General features: G+C 38.5%; 1 protein-coding gene across 2 annotated transcripts in view; it reads right to left on the reverse strand.

The window, feature by feature from the left end:
- The window catches only part of NOTCH2 (notch receptor 2), a 183,094-nt gene that overhangs the window by 21,559 nt on the left and 146,446 nt on the right, over window positions 1–15,089 (reverse strand). For both annotated transcript variants that reach the window (XM_044914597.1, XM_021690191.2), the window contains 5 exons: window positions 7,062–7,290; window positions 6,085–6,286; window positions 4,101–4,254; window positions 3,342–3,526; window positions 1,684–1,816 (listed from right to left, as the gene is read on the reverse strand). In XM_044914597.1, the coding sequence (XP_044770532.1) occupies window positions 1,684–1,816; window positions 3,342–3,526; window positions 4,101–4,254; window positions 6,085–6,286; window positions 7,062–7,290 (903 nt within the window). The remainder of the gene's footprint in view (window positions 1–1,683; window positions 1,817–3,341; window positions 3,527–4,100; window positions 4,255–6,084; window positions 6,287–7,061; window positions 7,291–15,089) is intronic.

Below are 15,089 nucleotides of genomic sequence, written 5' to 3' on the forward strand. Positions count from 1 at the left end.
TGATATATTCAAAGTATTGAAAAAGACTGTCAATACTAATAGCAAAACTATTGTTTAAGCCATCCTTAACCAACAGAAGAGAGAACTTTTGTTGCCTTATGAAATGGTCCATTCTAGGACTGACAACTGTAATTCATAAAACATTTAGGGTACCGCAGAAATCTTAGCGTACAATGAATATCCATGGGCTCTCCCATATTCCCAGTCTCCCCTGGAGTCAGAGTGAGACCATTTTACTAATTCTGGCCAATGTACTATGAGCAATAATGATGGGTGTCATGTCCAGCCTGAGGCAGGGAGAGCCTGCATGACCCTACAAGTCTGTCCCTCCTCCTCTGCTTGGAGGCCAAGTGCTTGCAACTTCATATCTAAAATACAGAGAGAGACACTCAGACTTTGAGTGACAAAAATACCATCGTTGTGTTAAGCCACTGAGATCTGAGGTTTAATCTGCTACCACCAGAATTGGAGCTTGTCCTAAACAGTAAAATTATTAAAAGGAGCAAACTAATAATGAATCAAAATCACTTCTACTTCTCTTTCAACTATTGATTTCTAGAGCAGAGAACAACTCCCCTTTTCACAGGATAAATCTTCAAATATTTAAAGGCTGTTTCTCTTGAGTTTTCTCTTCCTCTTTAACTTCATTGCTTGATAACTATCCTATTAATGGGGTACTCTCCTATTTTAATTTAGCCAAACCGCGAACTCAAGGAAGGTAAATTATCAAAGTTCACTGGCACAAAGGTCTAAGAGAGTGTAAATACTTCCCTGACATTCTATTCTCTTTGACACTGAGATGAATTTCTCACCATTGTGGATGGCCTCAGCTTTTTTCTTTTTACAGGCTGCTCAGAACGGTTATAACTACATCTCTTCTAACAAACAATACTCCAAGCTCTCTCCAGAAAATTGTTTGGAGGCAGGGGCAATGCCCACAGTAGACTGATGCCCCATCATTCAGTCTAGGGTTGGACTCCATAGGCTTTACTGCAATTCTTAGTTATAGCCTTAGGCCATCAGCTTCCTCCCCTGGGCTTATGAAAATAGGCAAATATTTTCATTTCATTCATTCCCCCACCTTATGGAGGCAATACTTGGCAAGTTTAAAAAAATACACAAGCTAGTAAATGTGAATTATTTATTCAAGAGACCACTAGTTATTTTCCCTTGAAGCACCAAGAAATCTTGCTAACCAGGCCAATTTTGTTGCAACACAGCATCATTTCCACATTCTGTGTTTCATGGAACATAAGATGAGAAACAAGGCAGAGGATCAGAAGGCAAGGGAGGGAAAAATAAAACAAGAAGAAACCAGAGAGAGAGACAAACCATAAGAGACTCTTAATCTCGGGAAACAAACTGAGGGTTGCTGCAGTAGAAGGGGGTGGGGGAATGGGGTGGCTGGGTGATGGACATTGAGGAGGGTATGTGCTATGGTGAGGGCTGTGAATTGTGTAAGACTGATGAATCACAGACCTGTACCCCTGAAACAAATAATACATTATATGTTCATAAAAAAAAATGTCAACAACAACCAGACAGAACTGAGAACATGAAATGGCCTGAGTTACCAGAATCCAGAACTAAATGGTTAATTTTTTAAAACCTCCTCTGTACTAAAAATGGATTTATAACTTAAGAAAATGCCCTAGATGAAGATGGGCAGGGCTGACTTCATACCTCGAGTGCCTGGTGGACAGGAGCACTTGAAGTGGTTCACAAGGTCGACACAGGTGCCCCCGTTCTGGCATGGCTGATTCTGGCACTCATCTACTTCATACTCGCAATTGACGCCCTGATACCCTGGGACACACTGACAGGAACAAGCAAAAGGGAAGAAACATTGGACCATTGTTGGAAATAGACCACCACAGCAAATGAGACCTGGAAGGTTGGTGTATACCTCTGCCCACCCCCTGCCCCCACCCAGCACCATCACACGCTCTACCAATCGTCCTGTGCAGGGCCAACTTACAGCATACTGACATTTACATCTTCCAGCTGAAAAGCCACTTTATAACCCAAAGGCAAGGACTCAACATTCTGAGGGATATTTCAGAACTGACGCCTATGCAAAACTTTCATCGCTCCTCAACGCAGGTATTCCCATCTTTAAAATATGCATTCCTTGGTATGCGATGAGGACCCTATGACTCAGTCCAACGGTACGTGTGGACAGTAGTAAACACACTGCATTTATTGATCTCTAGATTCAGGAAACCGCACATGTGTATGAGAAACTGGTTGAGATGGGAGAGGGGCCGTGTTAGCTAATGTCGTAGATGTGGAGGGTTGAGGAATTTCAGGGCTGATCAAGGAAAAAGACCCTGACCATGAAGTGGCTTTACTGGGCAATGCTTTGACAGGTTTGCATGTGAGGGCATCCCTCACAGCATGAGGCTGTCCAGAGTGGAGAGGTGGGTAAGGAGAGGATGGCAAGTGAATTCCAAGGGAAGGGGTAACAGAGAGGGGGCTTACATGTTTGGTACAGCCAGGCTGTACCTGCCTTTGCTCTGAAGGGCAGCACTGGCTTGGGGTCTTTATGTCCTGGGGCTTACCTATGGCTTGCAGATATTGGGTGCTGTTTTGCAGAATATGCAAAGCAGAAAGGCTCTACATGGCTAAAAATCTGCTTTATAAAGGCTATTTTTAGAAAAACTGGCTGTGTAAAAATTTGAGTTTGGCACTGGTGGCTTTTGAACTAACAGGTCCCAGCCCACTGTGAAGGAGTAACTGTGGAGCCAATATAAAGAGGCCATCTTTAGCTCATTTATGAGAAGTAAAGTTTTTCTCAGTGTTCCTGGGTGGCTTGAATTGGTGTCAAATTCAAGACTCTGGTGTTTTGTTAACATCTTGCTCTACCCATTATCAGCCCAGCTATCAGGAAGACAGTGACATGTTCCTTAACAGACACACATTTCCTCAAATATATACATGTCATACTTAGTGTGATGCTACACGGAACAGGCTAAGCAACTTCGGGACACACCTCAAAGTGGCTTCTCCTATCTCAGCTGCTATTCAGCGAAGTCCCAGCACGGAGCGGCTGGCCTGTGAAATGCACTCTGGCAGTGAATGCTGGCTCTGAACCCGGAGGCAACTCTATGCGACTGAGATGGTCCCAGATCTCTATAAAAGTACCTTACTGGAGCCATGTGAACTTATTACCAAGGGGGCTGAAACCAACGGTGGTTGGTAGACAATATAATGGTGATTGCTTAAAAAAAAAAGTCTATCAATTGTAAAAATAAGTCATAAGCAGTGAACTTCAGTATGCTAGTGCTCACAATAGTTGTGCCATCTTTGGGAGGCCCCTAACCTCTGCCTGCTCATCCTACCTCACATCTGTACCCGCCGATGAAGTCCCTGCAGGTGGCTCCGTGCTGGCAGGGGTTGGACGAGCACTCATCAAGCTGCTCCTCACAGTAGCTCCCGGTGTAGCCCAGGGGGCACTGGCAGTGATGCGAATTGCCAGCATTGATGCAGATGCCAGAGTGCTGGCACAGGTGGTCAGTGGACACCCCTAGGAAACCCAGAAGAGGAAGAAACATCACAGAAGAGCACACGACCTGTCAGGTTCAGACCAACTAACTGTGTTCTTACCTAGTTCATGGCCCTCAGCACCAGATTTATATTGAAAATAAGCCAGCCCTGGAGTGCCTGGGTAGCTCCGTTAGGCGTCCAACTCTTGACTTCGGGAGGGGTAGTGATCTCAGGGTTGTGGGATGGAGCCCATGCTGAGCATGGAGTCCGCTTGAGATTCTCTCTCTCCCTCTCCACCCTCCCCTCCCCGACCCCCGCTCTCTTGCTCTCTCTCTCTAAAATAAATAAATAAATCTTAAAAAAAAAAAAAAAAACAAAGAAAAGAAAAGAAATAAGTCCTAAAAGTAGAATATGCCTTCATTTCATTTTACAGACATTTCTTTTTGGAATCTCTAAGCGTGTGCCTCTGCCTTTTCACCTCCCATCTCAGACCCTTTCGTAGAGCCTTGCCCACCCACCACTGTCTGTTCTTCCCAAGGTAATAATACCCGTCCTAAAACGCTGCCAGTTGGCCACTACTGAGTGACCCTGGAGCCTGAGGAGGCGGAGCTCACCTCTGTGGAAGGCCGCCACCTCACAGGACACATTGGGCACATCACAGTAAGCACCAGCCCATCCAGATGGGCACAGGCACCGGGACTCTGCTTTTTCCTGAATGCAAGTACCTTTGTTTTTACATGGAGACCGACTACAGAGGTTCACCAGGGTCTGAAACAGAAGGATACATCAACATCCAAATATCAGAAAAGAAGAAAATAAGTCACACTGCATTTTAAGAATCAAAGGAAAGCACACTAATTAAAAAAAGGAGCCCTCAGCCAAGTCTTAAAATAGTCCAATGTTCTCAGGTAATCCAACCATTTTATAGAGTCTAATTCTTCTTAGCTCTGCTATTTAAGAAGTTCTTACCACAGAAGTTTAAGAATTTGAGGGAGCCTAATAGTTTAAGTTATTCCCTGTGTTATGATTATGTCCAGACCTGTAACAGCCAGAAAGAAAGAAATTACAGCTGTCAGAAGGTTCATAACACCTGTGCTAATCCTGTGGAAGAAATCTACGTGGGTCTCAATCAAATCTGTCCACGGTGGTTACGAGCAAAAGGACTTAAAGCCCGGTAATAAACCTAAAAGCTGTCATAGAGCTTACTTACAGGGGAGAAAATCAGGCCTATGAAAAACATAAGGCAGAGTATGAGCAGACTAGTCCCTTTCTCTGTAACTCGCATGTGGTGACCTGACCCCTGGGGAGAGCAAGGTCACACTCATGGAGTGTTTGTGAAAGAAGGGGCCAGTGGGTATGGGTGGAGCACTCCCTGGTACATGTAACCTCATACTGTGAGAATGAGCAAGAGCCCAAGGAAGAATGTACTTCTGATCCACAGAATCAGCATCAAACTGTTTAATTTAATACGCAGAGGTAGTTATTGCATGTCCAATATAGCCAAAGCCTAACTGAAGTGCACCCTGTAAGGCTAGTTAAATTTGGCCACTTAGTCCTAAATTCTTTGGAGTTCTGTTATTCTATCATTCTAGCATTGTTTAAGAGGTAAATATAGCATAAAATTAAATACAATGTGGGGCGCCTGGATGGCTCAGTCAGCATCTGACTTCAGCTCAGGTCATGATCTCAGGGTCCTGGGATCAATCCCTGCATGGGGCTCCATGTTCGCATCGGGCTCCATGTCCGGCTCAGTGGGGAATCTGCTTGTCCCTCTGACCCTCCCCCCCAATCGTTCGTTCTCTCTCTCTCAAATAATTAAAAAAATAAAAATAAATAAATACAATGCTGTTTGGTATGCAGCCTTGGAAAGGTTACTTTGCCCCCTTTGGGACTCAAGTTTCTTCTTTCATGAAATGAAAGGCTGCCCTAGTTGGCTCTGAGGGTCTATAAAAATCCATATTTACATATTTGAATTTAAAAGACATGTGACTAGTGTTACAACACTGCAAGACATAATAATTATTATTATTATCCCTTCAAATACTGTATCTGACCTTTTTTTTTTTTTTTTTTTTTTTAAATATATTTTTTTTTATTTTATTGAGAGAGAGAGAGAGAGAGGATGAGAGAGAGGAGGGTCAGAGAGAGAAGCAGACCCCTTGCTGAGCAGGGAGCCCGATGCGGGACTCGATCCTGGGACTCCAGGATCATGACCTGAGCCGAAGGCAGTTGCTTAACCAACTGAGCCACCCAGGCGCCCCTGTATCTGACCTTTAAAGACTTTACTTAGACTGTTCTTTATTTCCCTTTTTGCATTTCCAACATAAATACTATCTATGCACTTATTTCCCACATGTATTTCTCTGCAGTTCTTGGTTAGCCTGTTACAACCATCTCATGCTTGTTAATCTGTATAATCTTGCCAGTGTCACCATTTTGGAATCTACCAGCTACTAAGAAGTTAGGCAGATTTATCTCAGAGACAAGCCCCCTGAGAGCCAGAACTTCCTTGTTTAGGAGGGGTTTATTCTGCTTAGAAGAAAAATAGTGTAATATTCAGCTACTCTGAGGGAGCTGAGTGGGCTGAAATTTAATTACCTGACAGTTTTTCCCTGTGTAGCCCAAGGGGCAGGTGCAGCGGTAGGTACCCAGGCCGTCAACACATATTCCTTCATTTAGGCATGGATGAGAGTTGCATTCATTGATCTCATGGAGGCAGAAGGGGCCAGTGAAGCCCACAGGGCACAAGCAAGAGAAGGAGTTAATCCCGTCGACACAGGTGCCACCATTGAAACAGGAGCTGAGAAGCAGAGAGAGCAATGCCAGCTGTGTAATCTGGTTCCTCTGACCTGCTATTTTAAAAAGTCGGGTTCCTAGAATCTAACACATTACAGAGGCAAATACTCCTGAGCATCTTAAACTCCTAGATCTAGTAAATTTTCTTTTTCCAAATTAGACTGGGTGTCAATCAGCCTGAGTCTCAGTTTCATGTCTACAACCGAAAAGGTTACAGGAGTATATAAAAGGCTGAGTTTATTAGAGATTCCCAGAGAAAGTGAAGGTTTCCAGGTTTTACCGAGTCCTGTGGTTTTCCATGTATACATTTCATTTTATCCCTAAGTCAATTTAATTTATAAGAAAAGTGCTAAATAAGTAGCTCTTGACTCTAGATTTCTTTCTGAAAGAGAAACAGAATAAACTTGAAAAAAAAAAAAACACCTAGAAATTACCAAAGAGTGATGACAAATGTGCAAAAAAATAGGAATTTTTTAAAATGTCAACTGAAATGAACAAGGGACCAAGAGGAGAATGGAACAGAATTATAACTCTTCCTGTTCCCTAAGCATTAGAAATAAATGATGGTCCATCCCACTAAGCCTTTCAACCTCTGACCTTTGACCTACTAACTACACATCTACAGGGAATCAGGAAGTAGGCAATAGAAGACGATGGAATGGGACCCAGGTGCATACCTTACCCTGCCCCCTGCAACCACAGCAATGTGCTCTGTAGTTTTCTCTCCTTTCTCCCTTTTCCCCATAAGACACTGGTGGCTGAGTGTATGGATTGCTCACCTCTCAGTGCACTCGTCGATGTTGTTCTCACAGTGGACTCCATCAAATCCCGACTGGCACTTGCAAGTGTAACTGTTGACATAGTCAGAGCAGGTCCCTCCATTCTTACAGGGTTCACTCAGACACTCATTCATGTCTGTCTGACACTTATCCCCAATAAAGCCAGGATGGCACAGGCAGGAGAAAGTATTCACTCCATCTACACAGGAACCTCCATTCTGGCAAGGATCTAAGTCATTACACACAAGAATTAGAGCTCTGAACTATAGCATCAATTTAATCTTAGACCTATAAAGGTGAGTGACCTGAACTGAGTCATACTAAGAACAGTAACAATTCCGACTTTTCTCTATTTGTACTTTTCTTTACATCTATTTTGCCTTGACTCCCCCATTTACAAAAATGAATGCAATAACACTTGCCTGAGATTCTTAACCTGTTTGATAATTGGAATGAACTATGCATACACCACTAGGAGTTTTGCAAAATTAAGAGTGCTAAAACTTACAACGGTCCCCCACATTTGCTAATCAAATATGTGCTCCCAATACACAGAATCTCAAAAATATCAGTAACAATTTTCAAAAGGTGTATGTGGTGATGGGAGTGGGTGACGTAGGATAGGATATATACTAAGCAGCCCCCTGTGCTGATCTGTCTTTCCTATCTTTTCCCTCCCTTCATCTTTCATTTCCATTCCTTCCCTCTTCTCTTTCCTGTTTGTTTTTGTTTTCTTGATTTAGGCAGAATGAGGAAACATTTAAAAAAATTTTATATATCACACAGCTTAATCTTAGAACACTTTAGGCTCACAGCAATTAATCAACAAATTTTGAGCTACTCTATGGCACAGTCCTCTGAAATATAGATGACATATTAGAACAAGAAAAATGAGTTAGCTCCTGCTCTTAAGGACCTTAAAGTATAATTGCAAAGACAGGTCATCTACATAAAAAGAGAACTAAACATCAGGTGGGTAATGTAACCCCGATTTGATAAGAGGCTTATTTAAAACCTTAACCATCTACTAGGCTAATTCCACTCTAAGGCTCATCTGCAATCTTGACTGGAAAAATTGTAAAAATCATATTATCCCTTCTTATCCACAGTGCATAGCACACTGTAATTTCCATAGCATCTTTCAGGAAACTCACCATAACTTACTGAACTATTTTAAATTAATTATAAATATTGCTAGCTTTACTTCCAATAGGAAAGATTTTAAATACTGAAAATTTTGACTGATAAAATAATTAACATGGAAAAGAAATCCAAATAATTTGATCCCACTCCCCTAAATTTCTCCACCAACTGCTGTGGACATATTTTTCTTCACTATTTGCTACACAATGTTCAATTTGTCTGCATAGCTTTCTTTGCCAATAGACTATGAGTTTCATGAATGTAAACACTGGGTTTTATCTACCATGGCACTGCCAGGACCTAGTTTGGTGCCATCCATATGGTGATCTGAAATTATATATGCTGTGAATTAGGTGCCATTATTCTTAACCCATTGTGATAACCTTGTTTGAAGTTTAATGATTTAATCACCACAGAAGTAACTGAGTACTGATAAGTGGTTAGTACTGATAAGTAACTGAGTATATCACATGCATGTGATGACACTATCAAAGCCGAGGAAAGAACCACCAGAAAGACATAAGCAGAACAATCCCAAGAGTTTACACTAGGCTGAGAATAGCTAATGTTCATGACAGTCAAAATGAAAAGACCTCCTAACTAAGCACTAAGTAGGATCCTCAGAAAGTACTATCTCAGTAGTGAGCCATTTTAGTCCTAGACTAAAGGCTGTTCTGGACCTAACAAACCCTGAAGAAAAGACCAAAAAGATCAAACTGTTTCCAAATGATCCTTAAACAAAGCTTGAAAATATTCTAAAGATTTTTTTAAAAAGTCTAGCATCGGGCGCCTGGGTGGCTCAGATGGTTAAGCGTCTGCCTTCGGCTCAGGTCATGATCCCAGGGTCCTGGGATCGAGTCCCACATCGGGCTCCCTCCTCCTTGGGAGCCTGCTTCTCCCTCTGCCTCTCTCTCTCTCTGTCTCTCATGAATAAATAAATAAAAAAATCTTAAAAAAAAAAAAAAAAAGTCTAGCATCCAATAAAAAATTACCAGGTAGGCAAAGAAGCAAGAAATATAACTTATGATGAAGATAAAAGTCAACAATAGGGCACCTGGCTCAGTTGGTTAAGCAACTGCCTTCGGCTCACGTCATGATTCTGGAGTCCCGGGATCGAGTCCCACATCGGGCTCCCTGCTCAGCGGGGAGTCTGCTTCTCCCTCTGACCCTCCTCCCTCTCCTGCTCTCTGTCTCTCATTCTCTCTCTCTCAAATAAATAAATAAAATCTTAAAAAAAAAAAGTCAACAATAGAAACAGACCTAGGAATTTCCCATATGGTAGAATTAATGTGAGGACAATAAAACAACTATGATAAATATACTCTGTATGTTCAAGAAAGAGAACTGAAAGCACGAACATGACAAGGAAAGAGATAAAGGCATAAGAAAGATTCAAATCAAACTTCTAGAGATAAAAATACAATGAAGAGAAAAAATATATACTGGATGGGATTAACAGCAAACAAAATACTACAGAGGAAATGACTAGTGAACTTGAAGATATATCAAAATATCTTCATATAATAAAATTACCTAAATTGAAGCACTGAGGGAAAAAAAAAACTCTAAAAAAATAAATAAAATAGAGTATTGATGAAAGAGAGACAACTTCAAGCCACCTAAAAGATGTATGATGAAATTTGTAAAGGGGAGCAAAAAGGTTTTGAAAAAACAGTGCTTGAATATTTTCCAAATTTGGACCCATATATCCAAAAAGGTCAATGAACCCCCCAAAAAATAAACATGAAGAACAATAAGGGGCATTAGAGTCAAACTGCTAAAAATCAGTGGAAAGAAAATACCTTAAAAACAGCCAAAGGAGAGAAAATAACATATAAAGAAACAAATACAAGAATTATTGCAGATTGCTCCTCAGAAATAATGTAAGGTAGAAAACAATGGAAGGATGACTTGAAAGTGCTGAGGGAAAAGTCAACTTAGAATTCTACTCCCTATGAAAATATCTTTGAAAACTAAGGCAAAATAAAAACGTTTTCAGACACAGAAAAGCAGAAAGATTTAATCACTAGGAGATAAGCACTACAAGAATTATTAAATGAATTTCTTCAGGCTGAAGGAAAATGATACTTGACAAAATGCAGATCCACACAAAAGAATGAAAAACACCAGAAACTATAAATATGTTGTTAAATATAAATACTGTTAATTTATTTTTACATCTCTTAAAAAATTGACCATTTGAAGCAAAAATAATATTTTTGGGCATTTATTATAATATATATGACAATAATAGAACAGAGGGCAGGAGTGAAAATATAAGTATACTGTTGTAAGGTTTTTATGTGCTATACAAAGCGGTATAGTTGATGGTAATGAGTTAAAGTTGCATACTGCAAACCCAAAACCACCACCACCAAAAGAAAAAAAAAAAGAATATAATTAATATGCCAGTGAAGAAATAAAATGTAATCATAAAAATGCTCCATTATCCCAAAAGAAGGCAAAAAAAGAGGGGGAAATGGAAAGAGAAGGAAAAAGATAAAGTAAAACACAAGATGGCAAATATTGAACTCAGTCATATCACCATCAACCATTAAATTTAAATGGCATGAACACCTTAATTAGAAGTTACACATCATCATATCGGAGAGAAAAAGCAAGACTCAATATATGGTCTCTATAAGAAACATACTTTAAAGACACAGATGGGCCAAAAGTAAAAGGATGGAAAAAATACTTAACAATAATCAAAAGAAAGGGAAGGTAGTTACATTAATATCAAACAAAGAAGAGTTCTGAACAAGGAATATTACAAGGGTTAAATAAGGTCATTTCATGACAAAGGACTCAATTCTTCAAGAGAACATAACAATCTTAAATGTTTATGTACTTAAAATCAAAGTTTCAAAATACATTAAGCAAAAACTGAAAGAATTTCCAGAAGAAATAGACAAATACACAATAATAGAGATTTCAATATAACTGTCAATAATTTATAGAATAAGCAGAAAGAAAATCAGGGAAGACCTAAAAATACTATTAACCAATCTGAATTAGTAACATTTATAGAACACACCAAAAAAACAGCAAAACAGACATTCTTTTCAAGTGCACACAGAACACTTACCAAAACGGACCATAGACAAGACCATAAGACATGATTTAATACATTTAAAATAATCCAAATGATGCAAAGTATGTTCTCTAATTACAATGGAATTAAACTAGATATCAATAACAAAAACTATCTGGAAGGAATCAGCAACAAAAGATATTTGGAATTAGCAACAACAAAGATGGAGCTAGTGAGTATAATGCTAAGCAAAATAAGTTAGAGAAAGACAAATACCATATGATTTCACTAATATGTATAATTTAAGAAAATAAATGAATGAGCAAAGGGAAAAGAGAAAGAGAGAGCAAGAGAGAGAGAGAAAGAAACCAAGAAACAGACTCTTAACTATAGAGAACAAACTGATGGTTACCAGAGGGGAGGTGGGTGGGGGATGGGTGAAACAGGTGATGGGGATTAAAGAGTACACTTATCATGATGAGCACTGAGTAATGCGTAGAATTATTGAATCACCATATTGTACAACTGAAACTAATAGGACGCTATGTTTACTATACTGGAATTACGATTAAAAACTTAGTAAAAAAAAGATATCTGGAATTAAAAAACACACTTCGAAATAATCTATGAGTCAAAGAACAAATCAAAATGGAAATTAGAAAGTATTCTGAGCTGAAAAAAAACATGATATATCAAAATTTGTGAAGTACAGCTAAATCAGTGTTTTGAGAAAAAAAAAAATGGCACTAAATGTTTATTATGTTAGAAAAGTAGAAAGAAATAAAATTAATGGTGTAAGCTTCCATCTTAAACTAGAAAAAGAAGGGCAAGCCAGTTCCAAAACAGGAAGAATAAAGAGCAGAAATCAATGAAATAGAAAACAGTAAAACAACTGAGAAAAATCATGAAACTAAAAGTGGGTTCACTAAAAAGATTACTAAAATCAATAACCTGGGGCGCCTGGGTGGCTCAATCGGTTAAGCGGCTGCCTTCGGCTCAGGTCATGATCCTAGGGTCCTAGGATCGAGCCCCGCATCTGGCTCCCTGCTCTGCAGGAAGCCTGCTTCTCCCTCTCCCTCTGCCTGCCACTCTGCCTACTTTGCTCTCTATCTCTCTGTCAAATAAATAAATAAAATCTTTAAAAATAAATAAATAAATAATAAAATAAAATCAATAACCTTCTACCAAGAGCAATCGCAAAGAAAAGAGAGAAGATGTAAATTACCAATATCTGAAATCAGTGAAGGGAAATCACCACAGATCTTACAGACATTAGAAGTACAATAAGGGAATATTATGAATGCCAATAATTCTGATAACTTAGAAAAAGTATAACTCATTCCTTGAAAGATACAAATTACCAAAGCTCAATAAAAAAGAAATAGATACCCTGAATAAATATATCTATTAAAGACATTAAATTCACAGTTAAAACCTTCTAAGAAAGAAAGTTCCAGACCTAGATGTTTGGAGATGTAATACCAACTGTACACAGACTCTTTCAATAAATAGAAAGGAAACAATTCCCAATTGGTTCTGAGGCCAGCATTGCCCTCTTACCAAAACCATACAAATATAGCAAAAGAAATTTGGGGAACAATATCCCTCATGAACATAGATACAAAAATTCATAACAAAACTTTGAAATCATATCCAATAAATATGAGAGAGATAATACATCAAGACCAAGTAGAATTTATCCCAGGAATTTAAGGTTAGTTTAATATTTGAAAATCAATTAACATAATTCACCTACATAAAAAAAAATATATTACTACCTCAACAGATAAAGAAAAATCATTGGAAAAAATCAACATTCATTCATTATAAAAAGAAAAAAGAAACTCTCAGCAAACCAGGAGTACATGGTAAATTACTCAGTTTGACAGAAGACCAAAAAAAAAAAAAAAAACCCCACAAAACAAAAAAACCCAAACCTACAAGTAACATCATACTTAGTGGCAAAAGACTACATACATACTTCCCCCTGAGAATCAAGAACAAAGAAAGATTTGCTTCTCTTACCATTTCTATTCTGCATTTACTAAAGTCTTAGCCAGTATAATAATGCAAGAAAAATAAAATGTGTGTAGATTGAAAAAGAAATAAAATGTATATGGCTGTACTTATTTAGAGATAACATGATTATAAAAAAAAATCCTGAAAACGTAAACTAAACTAGAAGCTACACTAATCTAGAATTAATAAGTGAGGTTAGCAATATTACCACACAAAATTACTCTTTAAAACCTTTAAAACTCACACTACATGTAAAAATTAACTCAGATTGTGGACTTAAAGGTCAGTGCTAAAAGTATAAAACTTTTAGAAGAAATCAAAGGAGATAAACCTCAGTGACCTTGGGTTAGGCAAAGGTTTGTTAAACAACATCAAGAAAAATGAACTCTGAATGAAGATTATATTGAACTTCATCAAAATTAAACTCTTTCTCTTCAAAAGACAGTCAAAACAGAAGCTATAATTGGGAGAAGATAATTGTAAGGCAAATATCTGACAAAGAAATTGTATCTAAAATATAAAGAACTCTTTCAATTCAATAATAAGACAAACAATCCAATTTTTCAAGTGAACAGAAGTTTTGAATAGTCAGTATAGCAAGTAATATAGATGGCTGACCAATAAGCACATGAAAAGATCCTCATAATCATTAGTAAGTAGGGAAATTCAAGTTAAAACCATGGTGAAATACCATATACAGCCACTAGAAAGGCTAAAATTAAGGGCAATCACATCTAAGTGTTCTTGAGGATGTGGTTCAACTGGAACTCTCAAACAGTGCTTGTGGGAATGAAAATGGTATACCCATCTTGGAAAGCATTTTGGCAATTCTGTGAAACATATACCTACCACATAATTCATCTATTCCACTCCTAGATATGTACTCAAGAGAAATAAAATCACATGTCTACACAGACTCACTCATAGCAGCTTTATTTATGATATCCCAAAACTTAAAAAAAGCTAAATGTCCCACTAGTGAATTATAGTATATCCAAATAATGGAATACTACTTAGCAATAAAACAGAATGAATTATTAATACATGTAACATAGATGAGTCTCAAATAATATGCTAAATGACAGAAGTCATATTCCCTCTCCCAAAAAAAGAATTTGCATGAAATAATTCCATTTATATAAAATTATAAAAAATGCAAATAAATCTGTAGTGACAGAGGTAGATCCCTGGTTGCCTGGGACAGGGAAAGGGAAAGGAAGGGAAATTACAAAAGAAAATATTTTTAAGGGGGTGGGTATGTTCATGATCTTTAGAGATGGTTTCAGTTGTCAAATGTCAAAACTTATTGAATTATACATTTAAAATATTGGTAGTATACTTTATATTAATTATACCTCAACAGATCTGCTTTAAAAGAAACTATCATAGCATTGTCCCCACTTTGTCAGTATATAAAAAATCAGTAAGGGAATGCTTAAAGAGATTCTACTGCCTCAACTCCTAAAGCCACTAGCTTTGAAAGAAAATTTAAAAACTCTAAAGTTGGGGCGCCTGGGTGGCTCAGTCGTTAAGCATCCGCCTTTGGCTCAGGTCATGATCCCGGGGTCCTGGGATCAAGCCCCGCATGAGGCTCCCTGCTCAGCGGGAAGCCTGCTTCTCCCTCTCCCACTCCCCTTGCTTGTGTTCCCTCTCTCACTGTGTCTCTCTCTGTCAAGAAAATAAATAAAAATCTAAAATAAATAAATAAATAAAAATAAAATAAAAATAAAAACTCTCATGTTAAAGACACGTGATAAACTCTTGGGATGGCCAGTCTCAGCACTGAGAGGCCACTGCCCCGATGGGGCTCTGCTCTGCTTCCTGTGTGCCTC

The sequence above is a fragment of the Neomonachus schauinslandi genome, chromosome 4 (assembly GCF_002201575.2).
Source record: "Neomonachus schauinslandi chromosome 4, ASM220157v2, whole genome shotgun sequence".
In the NCBI taxonomy this organism is placed as follows: Eukaryota; Metazoa; Chordata; class Mammalia; order Carnivora; family Phocidae; genus Neomonachus; species Neomonachus schauinslandi.